This window comes from Centroberyx gerrardi, chromosome 22 (genome assembly GCF_048128805.1).
Source record: "Centroberyx gerrardi isolate f3 chromosome 22, fCenGer3.hap1.cur.20231027, whole genome shotgun sequence".
Classification (NCBI taxonomy): Eukaryota; Metazoa; Chordata; class Actinopteri; order Beryciformes; family Berycidae; genus Centroberyx; species Centroberyx gerrardi.
In genome coordinates this window covers 23,206,505-23,222,517 of record NC_136018.1, presented here as the reverse complement: position 1 = coordinate 23,222,517, position 16,013 = coordinate 23,206,505, and the positions used below count along the sequence as shown (strand labels likewise).

Genomic DNA, 16,013 nt, shown 5'->3' with positions numbered 1-16,013 from the left:
TACATTGGCTAGCTGAATGGTCTGAATGGTTATAGACGTCTAGGCTAAAATTACGCTACATAGGGTTTAAAAGTGAAAGTTTAGTAGACGTCTTACGTCTTAGACTACGTCTTCTGGGGTATATGACAAAAATAAAGCATTGTCTTATATATAGGGACTACTCTGGTGCATATTTTTGATAATTAGAGCTGTTTATGCATTGTTTAAATATGTAATAATGTATTTACTGCTTAGTATAAAACTGGGCTACACCTAGCCAAAAAGATCTATATGAGCGCTAAAGCAGAGACGCCCCCACTCTTTCCACACAGTTAGTGAATTGCATGGAAGTCTGATTTGGTTGTTTTGGTGATATCAAGCTCTTCCCTGCGTAAACCAAGTGTTTTGGAGTAGAGACTAGGGCTAAAGACAAGACAGTTTACTGTGTCACAGTAACGTACATTTGGAAACAAATCCACCTTATCACACTATTCCCTTTTACTGAGAACGTTACTGAATGGATCTACAGCCACACCACAACAAGTTTTTCAGGTATTTCTCTTTTTCTTGCTTGGTTGTTATATGCTTAGTTTCTCTCTGCAGCAAAGGAGCAGGTTAGGAAGAAAACAAGGGACAATCCTCCATATTTTCAAAGTACACCATTTTTTGCAATAAAACAAACCAAAGACTATAACGATCAAGGAGACATTGGCTTACTTCCAGAATGTTGATTTACAACCATCATCAATTTGTACAATTTTTGAAGTAACCATTCATCTTCCCGTTCTCCATAAATGTACTTGTTTGGGACTGTGGAAGAGCTCAACTCTCAGTATTTAAAAAATTATTTGTTGTTTATAGCATAAAATGTCACTGATAATTCATCAAATACTATATAAAACATTCAGATCATTAAGACACTGAAACACAACCTGTATCGGTGTACTGATGTTGTTTTGTTTTGTACGTTAGTGTACTGTCGTTCTGTACTATTTGCAAAAACAAAATAAAAAAAAATAAAAAATGAAACACAACCTGTAATTTTAGTAATAGTTTAAACACAATTATTGATATTTGCTCTCAACAAATGAAGTGGTCAGTGATAAATCGCTGTTTCCATCGTTTGGATTACGTTTATTTTTTTAAACTGGATTGACATCAATTTGTACATTGTTTAGTACTCATTTTTGACTCCAATACTCAGGTTTGCCTTATTTTGATAATAAGCTTATTAACTTATGTCTATAGTTATTGCTTACATAACATCATATTTTGCTTCTAAATGGTCCATATTCTCACCTTATCTGCTTCACCTCGGCTTAGTTTGAGCTGGCACAGAAAATAGGTCTTGTGTCTAAAGAGGCTGGGAATCCCTGTTGTTTGCCCTTGTCCAAGACAACCAAACACAACCCAATTTCTAGGAGTAATGGTCTTTGTGTGTGAAATAAATTTGACACACACACTGAATATTAGACATGATACTAATATACTTTAATAGAGGCAGTTAGATTTAAATCTATCTCATTTACTTTCTGTAATTTCTCTGACTACCGAACATGCTAAAATTGCACTGTTCCTTCTCATCTACACCTGCCAATCATATTCCTACTGGTCAAATAGTTCAAACACAAAGTCAGCCATGCTCTGAGCTGAGATAGCCCTATGCACCCCGAAGCAAAACACAGAAAGATATTACTTGCCACTGAATAGAGGTAAAAAGTTGAATAATCCCCAGGGCTGCAGAGTGGGAGATTATGAGGCAGCCAAATTATGCTGACAACTGTGTTGCAGTGAGTCCTCTGTGTGGTGTGTCTGACACTGATAAATGCCTCTCCGTGGCTGCTCAGGCAGCCTTAGCTACCTTCTCTGAACAGCAAAGAGGTGTTACGGCTGAGGGCGACAGAGTTCTATTACTGCAGCGTTCAGGTTTGAGGTAGATGAGCAACAATAGGTAAATGGGCTGAGTTGAAATTAAACCTGGGAGAGTGCAGATATTTTCCTTTTCCGCATTGCTGCATCTGTAAACAATGAGGCACTTGCCAGATGGGGGGGGGGGGGAATATCACTGTGGCTGGTGGAAAGGCTGCGGCTGCAGAGAGGTTTGTTCACAGCTACTCTCCGCCAGTGTGTCAGCTGTTGTTAGATCACGGCTCGGCCTCCATCGTTTCTGGCAGTGTTGTTTTCTCAAAGCTCCGAGGTGTCCGGAGCCGAATGCAAAAAAAAAAAAAAAAAAAATCCCCCGAGCTAGACTTGTCCCCCCACCCCCCCACCCCAGAGGCCAGCGCTGGTTCCCGCATGAAAGAAAACAAATATGGACTCAGTTGAGAAACTTGATTGCATAAGCATTCATCCAAACAAAAAATCACTGACCTTGTTTTTAAGAGCCCCCGCATATTTTTTTTAAAACTGCCTTGGATGAGTATGTCTAAGGAAAGAACACCACTGAGTCACCAGTCCAGCCAGGAACAGCAGGACTGGTTGCACTCACATTGCTCAAACAGTTGCACGCAATGTCAGTATGTCATTTCATGTAAATTAACAAAGAGAATGTCATCATGAATCGGGATACAAAATGGCTACGCTTACATGCACACAGTTATGTGTTTATTGCCAATACTCAGATGAAGAAAATAGTGTGATTAAGCTGTTTACATGTGACATGTAGTTATTACAAGTATCCAAATGGAAATTACAATAAACTAACAGAACAACATGTGGCATCAGCAACTGCATATGAACGACTTGATCACACTTAAAGAAATGTGATGAAGGTGTAGCCATGTTCTGACTGCTCTCTATTAATGCCAGTAAAATCACACTCAAAGAAATGTGATGAAGTTGTATACAGGTGTATACATACATGTCTTAATCGCATTACAATGGCATCTTTTGTGTGCCTGTAAAAATGGTCAGTGTCTGTGAGTGTAAAGTGGGAAAAAGCCTACTGGAGCCTCAGAGTGGATGTGGCTAAATGCCCTGGCACTCGTGTCAAAGGAGGCTGCGACAGCAGATAAGCAGCCATTGTGTCCTGCAGGCTTAACAAGAGACTGGTAAACTGCACAGGGACAGCACTAATATGAGGGCAGACAGTAAAGCGTGGGTCAACCTGGCAGTAGCCATGGGATAGTGCTATTTGAAATCACTGGGGGTTGATTTGCAGTTGGGTAGACTCTACTCAACTCTACTACTTTTTTCATTCAAAATATAGATTTAAAACTTGCTCACTCACCTATGCAATGGATATTTTTATGTGTTCGGCCCTACACCTGCTATGTGTCGCCACATGGGAACAACTTTAAATTATTATAATGTTAGGCTGGTTAATCATTCAGGAAGTTTAGACGCTACTGCTTTGTGTAGAGCAGCATAACAGGCAGCCAGTCAGGAGCCTGTTGTTTTGCTCTGATTTGTTTGGCTTACAGTCAGAGAGAGTGTATGGTGGCCAGCAGGGTCATAGCTTGAGAACAGGCAAAGACCAAAGGCTGTATATAACCAAAGAATTCTAATGTTATTGTCTCAAAAAGCAGCCAATGTGGGGGGTGGCCTTCATTTATTTTCCACCAAAGACAAATTTTACCAGCATTTGGCACTTGGCAGGTGGTAATTTTAGACCCATAACACATCAGACTGCGTTTTCACATTTTTACCTTGCCCACAGTTAAACAGCCAAGCTGTAAGGTGAAGACATCCAGCTGTATTTAACCAGTCAGTCAGCCAAACATCCAATCATTGGCCAGGCAGCCAGCCAGTCAGTTAGAGAGTGAGTCAGTCAGTCAAAAGGCAATCCAGATAGCGACTTTGGTAACAGAGCCACCAAGCAAGTTAGCAGGCTAGTCAGTCAAAGAGACAGCCAGCTAGCCAGTCAGTCAGCCAGCCATCTATTTGCAGTGCCAGGGATCAGCAGGCATAGATGGAGTTGGTGCTAAGCCAGTATCAGCTCCCTGTGGAGGAGCCTGGGTGATTCACCTCCCTGCCTCACTGAGCCTGACTGTGTCTCTGGCCTGGAATCGATATTCAAAATCACCATTTTACCGAGCCAAAAGATTTTGGCAAAACGGAGAGCGCTGTGTTAGGTTAACAAACAAACTGTCATGGATCAGGTCACTTTGAAGTATGGAAGTTTGAGGTGATTTCTGATGTTACTATGAGTAGTAGTGAGAGTAGTAAGTAGTTGTAATGATGCAACAAAAACATTGTTATTAGCAGTGCATATGATGTACTTGTTATGAGGGTTAGGATGCACTTAGATGAGGCTTTATAAGAACTTTACATTGATGTGTAGATGTTGGGTTTTTTTTGAGAGAGAGATATGCAATGTAACTGTTGTAGCCTAATGTGGTGAGGTGACACACGTGCCTATGTGTGAGTCTAATATGTCGCTTAATGTAGTGTGCAATGGAATGGAGGGACAGCAACTTTTTTTATGGTCCAAGACAAATTTTCTCTACATTTCTCTACAGAGACCAATAAATTTAATGTGAATCTATTCTCTGTTTGAAATAAATGAGTCAAAATTAAATTGTAGTCTGAGCTGTGTCCATCTCTTCATTCATTCATTCATTCGCCTCCTAATACCTGGCATTAACATATTCTTGAGCATTCAGATTATAGCTGGATAGAGCATAACCACATAAGAATTCAGGTTCAAATTCACCCAGGATGCCTTGAAGACAGATAGTGATTTGATCGACCAAACCAGAGATGCACTTCGTCATGAGTAAATGAAATATTGTAATCCTGCAATAACATTTCCAGTCCATATACAACAACAACGTAAGCAGAAGTAAACACTCGCATAAAGGGTTTTTGTTTTGTATGCTCAGCTGTGTTGCCTGAATCTTTTTGTGTTTGTGTTTTGTTTTGTAATTAATATGATTGGACACGTAGGAGATAATGCACAAATGTTCTTCCTATGTTGCTTACCAAAAATAGCATGGAAACACAGAGGACCCTACAGTGTGCTCATGTTTTGAAGTGAAAAAAAAAACTGGTTAAACAGACATGGGATTATATGTGATTAAGATATGAGATTAATAATTTCCCATAAACTGTGGGAGAAACTTGTCAAGGGGAGAGAGCAATTCAATTGTATGTGGATAGTTCAATTATTATTACCATTATTATTATTATTATTATTATTATTCAATTAAATTCCAATCATACTTCAAAGTGATTGGCATTGAAGGAAACATTCATTAACCTTCAAAACGCAAAACTGGCCAGTTTCCACTGCTGGACTGTGTTGACCACCACCCGTTACACTGTAAAAAATGTAGGTTCTTGCAAAATAGGTACACAAACCTCTGTGCTTTTGTGTACACCAAACTGTATGGCTATAACTCGGTAGGCTATTCCACACAGCTTCCAAGTTTTTACAGTGCAAATCATCTGGAGTACAGGAGCATGGGCGGTGACATCCTGGGGACGCACTGGACCCAGTAATTCACACAGCTCCATTCTAAAGTTCTCTCTCCACTCTACATCACTGAACTCCCTCAGGACTACCCGTTCCCACCAATCCCCAAATACGCCAAGTTGCCGGGGGTGTAGCAACTGCATGTGTCGTCTCTTCTATCCAACGGGTCTCCCAAAAGTAGTGCCTGAAGCATTAAATTTTTAATTGAAACCGAGATGGGCCTATGGCTGCAACGAACATAATGTGGTAGAGCAGAATCATGGCTGTAATTGTTTTGATTAAATTTGTTTGTTTGTGCTGTATGGAAGAGGGAAGAGGATTAGGGCCACATGTGAGAAATGTATTTGAGTTCTGAGTTTAAAGTCAGAATTCTGAGTTTAAACTCAGAATGTAGGAGGAGGATCTGATTGGCCATGATTGACACCAGCCTCTACCACACCTACTGATAATTTATTCCTCCTAATCCAACCGCTTTTGCAACTGCATCGAATCTGTTGGTCATGCCCAAGTAAGCCAGTAAATGTGCGCCATGGCCTGTGCTTGCGTCTTGATTCAGGGAAATAGGGCCCTATGTTGTCATGGTGACATTCTTGTTAACACAATAACTCAAGAACAATACATGATAGAAACGTCATACTTCCCCCTATAGATTAGATGATCTGATTAGATTTTGGAGCACCTTGCTGCAGAAATTTGCATATTAATGAAGAAAACAGTTTCTTGAACCTACTAAAACTCCATAATGCTTTAAGATACAGAGTACATATTAATACCACCCATGGTGTCAAAATATTTAATAATTAATGCATTAATTGGCTTAATTGATGACCACATTAGCATAACTGGTTATGGCGGGACATTAGGCAGCTCAAGTGCCTCTCGTTACAACATGCTTTCTGCATTGCTGCAAAACTGTTGCTCCACCTCTAAAGCTCATGTTTCACAAGTCAGTCCAACTGAATTTAATGTGTTGTTATCCACTTGATTCAGAAATTTTCACACTCAACTGCTTAGATCATAGATCGTGTTGAATTAACTACAACGAATTGTACAAGACAAGATTGTAAATTTGGCATACATAAATGTGATACACATGTAACAACTAATATTAGTTCATTTGCAACCTAGCAAATAATCCTTTGGTGAAATCCATTTTAACCTGGTCCATTCTCATTCTCAAGTTTTGCGGCACCTATAGGTGTGAGTGGTAATTGTTCTGTTGTTTTTCTGGTGGCGATATTCAATATTGCAGGAAATATTTACAAAATATCGGCCCAAGCCTAAAAATAAGGCAATATCTTTTTCATGTAACTGTTACAGAGTGCATCTTTAACTATGGTTGGACCAGTTACTAAATTAGATCTCTGTAAATAGCGTGATATTACTCAATTAGTGAGACTTTTTACAATGTACTGTCTCTCCGTCTCTGTCGTTCTCTGTCTCATAGCTGGAGGCTGATTAATTATTCTCTATGTGGAGGATGTTTTGGCCCAGAGTGATTGCTGCTCCTCTGTGGCACTCCTGTTCTCTAGATCACCCCAAGCCAAATGAGATCTGGCAGGGAGGAATACGGGGTCAACGCCCTCCGTCTCTATCCTTCTCCCACCAGTCCTCCCTTCATCCCCCCACCCCCAGACAATCCAGAGCCGGGCTAAAAGGAAAAAAGTGTCCCCCTGGACGATTCTCCTCTTAGAACATTGCAGCGCCTCGTCTGACAGAGGAATCTAGTAAATGTCAATGTGATGTAGTGAATATTTCATTTTCTATTTACCGAATGCTGCCTTGTTTCACAGGATTACATCTTTGTACCACTTTTGCTTCTCTCTCTCCTAGATCCTCTTTCTTTCTCTTTCTCCACATTGCGGTTTATGCAGGTGGGGAGTAAACACATTTTTGTGTCCACACCATTCTGCTGCATAGAACTGCATAGGTATCATCTGTTCCTTAGCTCTCATACTTATCGATTCAAGTACAATGTCCCTAAGACACAAATCAAAATGCAGGCTGAGGAGGCCGTTTTCTATATCGCAGTTGTCAGCTGGTGTGGGCTGTTCAGAACACAGTCAGAGCAGCCTGCAGTGGCGATAGCAGCTTGGCATGTTAAGGCAATGGTAGCTGCCCATGTAAATCCTTTTCATAGTAGTTCAAAGGCAGTTTGTACTTCCTTTACTTTAGGGGGAGATTCTATTGTGGTGTTCCGTGGGTGTTTGGTAATGGAAGTGGTGTTCATGTAAGAATATATTTGATTTGGATTTACACTCCGCATTGGAAACAGTTCCTTTCTGGGCTATGGTTACATATTTAATGTGTGTTGTATACATATCTCATTCCAAAGTCTGATTGTTACCAACATAGGGCCCGATTTAAACCTTGACTTAATGGAGTAGTTCACCCCAAAATGAAAATCTACTCACCCTCATGTCAGTCAACACACCGGTGAAGTCTTCTCCAAAACAACTGAAGTGGCTAACTGGTTCTTTAGAGTTCCAACAAGGGCAAAAAATGACCATAAAGTTTTTCCAAACAGCTTGTGCAGCGTAATCCAAGTATTCTAAAGCCAAACGATTGCACTGTGAGTCCAAAAGTCCAATATTTACCTCATTATCTCCTAGATTTTCTGACAATAAATCTGGCAATGATTTGCTCTGCAACCCAACAACAGTCACCCTAGAGTAGCAAGCAGATACTGCCTTCAAATGCTGTTAGAAATATTGTAATAATACTAATGATAATAATAAACTTTATTTATAGAGCACCTTGCAAAACAAAGTTAGAAAGTGCTTTACAAAAGATAAAAAAAGAAAACAGATAAAAACTTCAAAGTGTTATACAAAGGATAAAATAAAACAACAGCAAAGCAATGTGAGAAATATAAAATGAAACAAGCATCATAAAAGGGAGGTCAAAAATAAAATAAATGGTCCTCTGTAAAAGCAAGCCTATAAAAATTGGCTTTGGGAAGTGATTTAAAATTGGTTTCATTTTGTTTTGGTTAGGACGCGCTTGAACAACCCAATAATCTGGCAAATTCAATTGGGAACGTCTAAGATACCCAAGATGCTAAGATGTGACATTCTCACTCTTTGTAAAACTTTTAGGTGTCACGCATATACAACAAATTTTAGCCAGTAAACTCATTAAAATATCAATTACATAACTGATGCAAATATTCTCCTAGTTTCTAAAATAGTCACAGAAAAAGCTACTTTTGTCGCAGGTTCCATTTTGTTATTTCTGAATATGCAACGAGTTGTGTTCAGGACTTTCAAACTCGGAAGTAGGACATGTTTGGAGTAATCTTCTGGTCGTTTTTTGCCCTTTTTGGAACTCTAAAAAATGAGTTTCTGGCCACTTCAGTTGTTTTGGAGTTGTTTTCGCTGTGTGTTATTTGGACATATAAACATCACTGGTGTTTTGACTTGACATGAGGGTGAGCAGACAATGACAAAATGTTCATTTTTGGGTGGACTATTCCTTTAAGCGCCGCTCAATTTTACTTAAGTCAGTTTTTATGCTCTGCCAGTTCCAACTCTCCAGTTATCTGGAGCAACCCTGGGGATAGGCAACCTACTACAAGATGTATACTTGAGGCGATGAATATGTAAATCAAGGTGTTTCCACATTCACCTTCACACAATTCCGACTCTGGCTTAAGTCCATTGATACACGCCTTTTGTTACATAAATCCTTACCAGAATTGTCCAGTGCTCCCATCAGTTTCCTGCTTCCTAATATTTTTTTATTTATAAATTGTTGAGTCACAAAACTTGAATGAAATGAAGAAATGCATTAGACTGTTGATCGGTCTCAATTGGAATAGTATTTAAAGCAATCTGATGACTTTCCACAACTAAGAAATAAAGACGTCTTTTACCATTTATGTGCACAAAAGGCCAGGCTTTTGAAACCTGTTCAGAGGCATTAGGTCACTGCAGCCTTATAGACTAAATGTTATTAAGCCATATTGTGTAAATTTAGAATGCAAAAGAGGGCAAAACAAAAATAGGCAATAACCAGTATCATTAAAATTAACTAAATGTTAGAAAAAAATGAAAAATCAATCATAATGATGGCAGTCCAGGAAATCCTGCATGTCTCCTCTCTCGCCACTCTCACACTCATACACAGATGCCCACCACACCCAATGTTTCCATGTGGATAGGAACTAGGCATTGAGCTGTCTAAATCACATTGACATTTCAGTCTGCCGTTTCTCACTGCCTGGCACAGTTCTTAGTGGCAAACAGCGGAAGCACCAAAGAATAGCTGACAGAAATATGTATTGGCTAGACACTGACGTGCAAAGACGCATGATCAAGGACAGATTCCTTCTTGTTGCTTTACAAACATCATCAGGACTACAAGGACTATGTGACCATGAGACAAGAACAAATGTATGTGTTCTGTGTTGAGAATTGTCTAATTTTTGCTTTTTTGCAGCATTTCATTGGTCTGTTTACCCCCAAGCTAAGAAATGTCGACAATATTCTGTCTCTTGCAGAATGTTTATCAACGAGCAAAATTGTAGTTGTGTGTATTTTTCATCATTTGTACCTTCTCTTTACAGGTACAAGAATATCATCCAGCTATGGACTGGCTGTCCTTCTTCTGGCTTGTGGTTTGCTGAGGGATGCCTTGTTATAGTTTGAAGAACTGACAGGATTTGCACCCAAATCACTCTCTCTCTCTCTCTCTCTCTCTTCGCTCTCGAAGCGAACGAGAAAATTGCCTGTTTTTTTTTTCCACCAAGCGGACAACACAGTTGGCCCTCATTTCCCAACCACTACTACTCTTGCACCCAGCACATTCTTATTAGCCACTGTAAACACCAGTCACCTTTATACCAGTTGGATTTCCTGTTGTACAGATGTCTACTACGACAACGTCAGAGGTCCAACGTTCCAATGCGAAAATGGACTCGGTATCTCATTGGATAACTCTCATGGAAGAATGACTTTCTCCTGGTTTCGCTGTTCCAGTTCATGTGTCCATTGCTGAAAAGTGAAGAAAAAAGGAGAATCTATATTTGTGTAATATATATGATTATAGATATATATCTGTTTTATTTGAAACACCTGGAATTACTGTATGTACCGTATACATAGCTGACACTCACCATATTAATCATGGAACTTCATTGTGCAAAGGTACTCTGTCCCTCTCAAAGAATAAGACCCAGCAAAAGAAATCAAAGTATGTGTATTATTTAGATTATTAGTTAATGATAGCCTTCAGGTGAAGGACCATAAGTCTGTTTTTCATTTTTTCTCTTTTCTTTCATTTGTATAGTCAATCCAAATTATCTAATGTGTAACTGTTTTACATCAAATGAGAGTACACAACCATCTGTTTAGTGATAAGTATACAGTTGGACTTGGTTCTTGGTCTGAAGGCTTAAATGAGAGGAACATACTACATTATTTGATCAGCTACATATGACCACAAGACCATTTTTTGAAGTCAACTTTTGGTGTTCAGTTCTATAGTATGTTGAATTTACTTTAATTGTAATGTGCTACCTTTGGTGTGAAAAAAAAAAATCGTCTTTTGCCATTTTAATTTGCATTACATCCTCAGAAGGAATAAAACAATGTCACAATATATGAGTCAGTCATTTAAAATGCTGATATGTGACCAATACCATTCATTTCAATTGACCTGCACTAACAATGCATACAGCACCATTTCGAAATGGCATGCTTCAGTTGCTGTGCTAGTAGGCTAGTATGTCTTATTATTATGAAGGATGAGTGAGCATTTACACACTTTGGATAATGAGTAATGCTACTTTGCGTTATCTTGATACCAACACCTGTGCACGTACACACGCACACACATTGGACAAAACAAATATACGATTGGGTGGTTGGATGATGAAGTGAGATGCAATGCAACCCAGAGTATAGATTTCCATATTATTAACATTATATATGAACCATGATTGGGATTGGGAAGTTCGTTTTTTTGAATTGTTAGATCTCACATATATTTGTAGCTTGATTTTCAGATGATATAGGGATCGTTATCCATGCAGAGCATTTATAAACTCAACGCTTTGACAATCTGACACAAACACACAGAAAAGGTGTTTGGTTTCATATTGCAACAACTCCTCTATTCAGAGTCATTACCATATACCATCCAAATTGTGATTCTTTTGTTGTAATTAACTTTTGAGCTGAAGGGAAATTGTGCATGAGCCATCATAAATGCAGATGTTCCGATTCAAATTGAAATGTTTGAATTGTTATGTTTATGGATAATGACGTTATTCATGTATTTCTCAAGTTCAAGAATGTATCCACAAGAAAGTATTATCCACCATAAGTATTATACAGCCAAAGAGAGCAGCAATTGCCATACAATGGCCTAACAATAACTAATTTTTGTGGACACTGACCCCTTAGCACATAATATTGTCCCTTTTGGCCTCACTTGATGCCCAAAATTTACACAGTCCACTGTCCAAAGGTGGCAAACATAAAGCATGATTAATCTATCTATTCCCTCATATGTAGTATGGTATAATCTAACATACATGCATAACATACAGAGCAAATGTAATTGTAATTGGTTTCAAAAACATACTTCCCTTCAAGCTTTCATTCAGCTTTGCAGACAAAGCAAAAAAAAAAGTATTCCCCTGTAGTGTACTGCAGTTCCAAAGAACTGCGGAGGGAAATGAAACTTGTTGATTCAGCGCTATGGTTCAAAGGCTGACAGAGCATGTCATGCTTGGGGATCAGACTAGAGACATCTACTGATCAGCAGCTTCCTGCCTGGGTACAAGATGTGTGGGCGATAGGGGACAACCCTGTCTAATCCCTGCAGTTCAAACGGCTCTAGGGTGTACTTGGATAGTTAATCTAGCATCGCTGTCATCTATGCCACTCTCCTGTGACTGGAAATCGATTGCTATGCTTCGGAATGAGACATGTTATGTAAGATGATTCAGAATGTTTAGTTTTGAGAAAAAGTAATGCTTATTTTGAGGTCTTAACAATGGGATTTGGATATTGATTCGATTGAAAATGTGCCCAAGCCTGAGGCACTTGGAGATGGAGAGTGTATGCACATTTCAAATGAATGCCTTGAGTTTGTCCAATCCTCGTGTAAAAAGTTCTGAAAGATCTGTACAACTTGTAAATTAAATAATCAGCATGTTAGCATTTTTAAAAAATCCTCATTTAAAAAGGCAGAGGCCAGTGATGTTCTGTACTTGTAACAATGGTGTCGTACTCATATCCATGTGTTAACAAGTCCAAAGTGGGTTTTTCATCTTCAAAATGAACTCGGGTGAAATTTATTGGACAAAAAAATTGTTTTAAAAAATATCTCATTGATGGATCTTCCATCCTACTCCAGGGGCAGCACTCACGTGTCAGCGGGCCCTTGCAACACATTGGATAATCAACAAGGAGTGATCGAAGTGACGATTGATTTGACATTGTGATCGGAGTGATGACAAAGGACACATTCTAAAAAGAACTGAGTCATGAGTTTGGGTTTTGAATGGGGCTGAATTGCTCACAAGAAACAAGGTCTTTGCTACCAAAGAAAAGAATGATAAACAGTTCACAATGACTTTTAGAGCAGCAGAGCTATCAGTTCCTTCGTCCAGATTATTTCAGAAACGTCAACACAGCCGTTTTTCTGTTCTGTTTTATATGCCACTCCATTCATCCACAATAGATGTATTTGTTTCTTCTAATGCATTTCATCTCAATGCAGTCCTGTCTATTTGTTGAGCTGTCAAAAATTTGATGAATTATAATTCTCTTTTATTTGGTACTGTGTGAGGCTTCTGTACTGGAACATTGCAACAGTTTGTATTATAATGACGATATCAGAATAATATTTAAATAAACCATTTTCACAGACGAAATTCAAACACTGAAGGATTCCATCTGTTTGGTTGGTAACATACTGTGCTTTATAGTGAGTGAACTGGAGAGAGTGCTGACTATGCCAAAAACTGGCCCAGTTTCCAACTCAGAGGAAAGTAACTTTTGTGTGAACTTAATCACTTTTCAGTGTGTATTGCTCACAATCAGTCAGATCTTCATTTATATAGCTACCCAGAGACTGGAAAACATCATGAATAGAATTGGACGACTGTCACATCAAATCAAATTCATTTTTAACAGTAAGACAGCTTCCTGGACACAGAGCATTGAATTTTATGATGTTTGAGCTGTGGGATAAGAATAGCATTTTACAAGCTGTAGCACAAATTGGTATCACTGCAGGTCTCTTGACGTTCTTGGCATTCAACCTTCATCAAGGTAAACCTTGGAAACCAGAAACTACCTCTCTGTTGGGGTAAAATGGGCCTGTCATATCTCATCATCCATTCATTTGTTTGAAGATAGAGGAATAGAAAACAGAAGAAAAAAGTGAATTTGGCAACTGTGGCTCAGCTAATCAGGTTTAACATTCAGAATAGAAAGAAGGGGAGGAAGCAAAAGAGAGCGAAGGCGAGAGAGGTAGATGAGCAACAATACAAAATCAACCCCTGGCCTATGTTTGTTAATGTTGCACGCAATGACAAGGTTATTTATGTAAAAAATGAAAGATGGAAGATGAAATTACTGTCTGACTGAATCTGCGGACTGTTGCACATTCAGTCAGTGTGGCAGCAGTGAAAAGTTTATTAATCTGATGAGAAAACATGTTGCATTACGACAGCAGGATTCCTATATATAGCTGAATCACAGATGGCCAAGAAGATAGCTGGTCGTTTTTTTTCTACTTCCATCCAGGAAAATATATTATAGTGAGATATTTGAAGTTTCATATCTTGGTAAAAATATACATATATTGTACAGAAAGAATCCATACAGAGCTGAGTCCTGCTGTGACTCCAACCTCCATGCAAAGCCCCCCACTGCTAGCACCGCATGGTGTACAGAAAACTACAGCCACGTCCTCTCAAGTGCTTACTTTCTCCTTGAGGAGGATACTGTACATCAAACGAAATGGAAAAGATATAACCATGACAACTGCAATGTGGGGTTGCAGTAGCCTAAAGGTTAGAGAAGCAGCTTTGTAACTGGAAGGTCACCGGTCCCATTCACAATCCACAGAGTGTCTAGAGAAAGGAAAGTACAGTAAATGAGTGACGCTGTCTCCTCCCTGAAAAACACTGTAAAGGTGTTGACCAAGGCACTTAAGCCACGGAGAATACTTTTGAAGGAAAAAAAAAAAGGAAGGAAAAAAGGAAGACTGAAACACTTAGCACCTCTCTCCTCTCCCTCCACTATATCCACCCAGCCACTAGCAATGGATGCACAGATCATTGACAGCGTGGAGCAAAGCCCTCCTTCTCCAGAGTTTACCTCAACTGGTCAGATACCCGAGCCTCAAAATTTACTTTGAAATGAAAATAGCAGAGCATGATCGATATCACCGAGATTCTGACATGTTGTATTATTTATGTTCACCCAACATGGGTCCACTCATAAAATGTACCTACAGCAGCCTATCACACAGAGAAATAAAGGTGCGGACTGGAACTGAAAATGGTCCTTCAGAGTGATGCCGTAGAAGAACCATTTTTGGTTCCACAAATACCCCAAGGATATACTGTATGGTTCTTTGGGATATCATAGGGTTCTTAATCTTAGTTGGATGGTGGGTGATGGCATACATGTGGAAAATAACCAAACCCCTTCCGTAGTATATATTGTGCAATTGCAAATGAGGCTATACAAGGACAGATAAGCAAAAACACAATGCAGATGTCTAAGCAAAGGAGTGCAGAAATGGTTCTTGGTCTGAAAGGTTCTCTGTGGACACAGAAATGGTTCTTCTATGGCGTCACTCCGAAGAACCACTTTTGGTTCCAGAGTCGCACCTTTATTCTTCTGTGTGTACTGCACCAGCAGAGCTGCTCAGTGGTGAACGGTACAGATCCCAGTGGCCAACAGTAGAAGATTGTGTTTGTGCTGGGCAACTCCCAGGTGTGAATGTGTGTAACCATACAAATGTCTAGCAGGGTGTTTCTGAAGAAGAGTAAGCGTGCTCAGCAAACCTTTCTTCGATAAAAATAGGTTTAAAAAAAAAAAAAATCTTTGTTCTGTCCTTAGCCCTGCAAAGGAAACTGGTCCTGTTCTGGCTAATTTCGAGATCCCAGAAATGAATCTAAATTTCACACATGCTCTCGCACATGCTGACCGGTACCTTCGACTTAACAGGATGAAGGGTCCTTTGACACGGGCTTAGTGGTACTATAGGGAGATGGTGACTGGCAAAGTGCTAACAAGACATTTTGCTCAAAGACTGTTTAACAAAGGCAAAGCAATTGAAGGGCAGTAAACTTTTCTAAAGTTTCAGTTGGTTGCCAGTGTGTGCGTGTGTATGTGTGTGTGTGTGTGTGTGTGTGTGTGTGCGAATGTCCTGCATTATTTATTTGCCCTCATTAAAAGTAATCAATTGAAACTGGCATTGATGTAAGGGTCTTTATTGGGCTTTCAGGAATCCGTCACTCTAATGTACCGTGTGGCTTTCTAACCCTGCATGATTGTTTTATTCCATGCAACGCCCGAAGGAATGGAAATGTGTTTATGCTTACCCATCAGCGCTAAGCATCCCTCACAGCTCTGGGATTTCAGAACCC

At 39.4% G+C, this 16,013-nt stretch overlaps 1 protein-coding gene across 1 annotated transcript in view; it reads left to right on the top strand.

Moving 5' to 3' along the window:
- Positions 1-10,039, top strand: part of vstm2a (V-set and transmembrane domain containing 2A) — a 55,420-nt gene extending 45,381 nt beyond the window's left edge. Inside the window, exon 5 of the mRNA XM_071905058.1 lies at positions 9,963-10,039. Coding sequence (XP_071761159.1) covers positions 9,963-10,039 — 77 coding nt within the window. The remainder of the gene's footprint in view (positions 1-9,962) is intronic.
- The last annotated feature ends 5,974 nt before the right edge of the window (positions 10,040-16,013 follow it).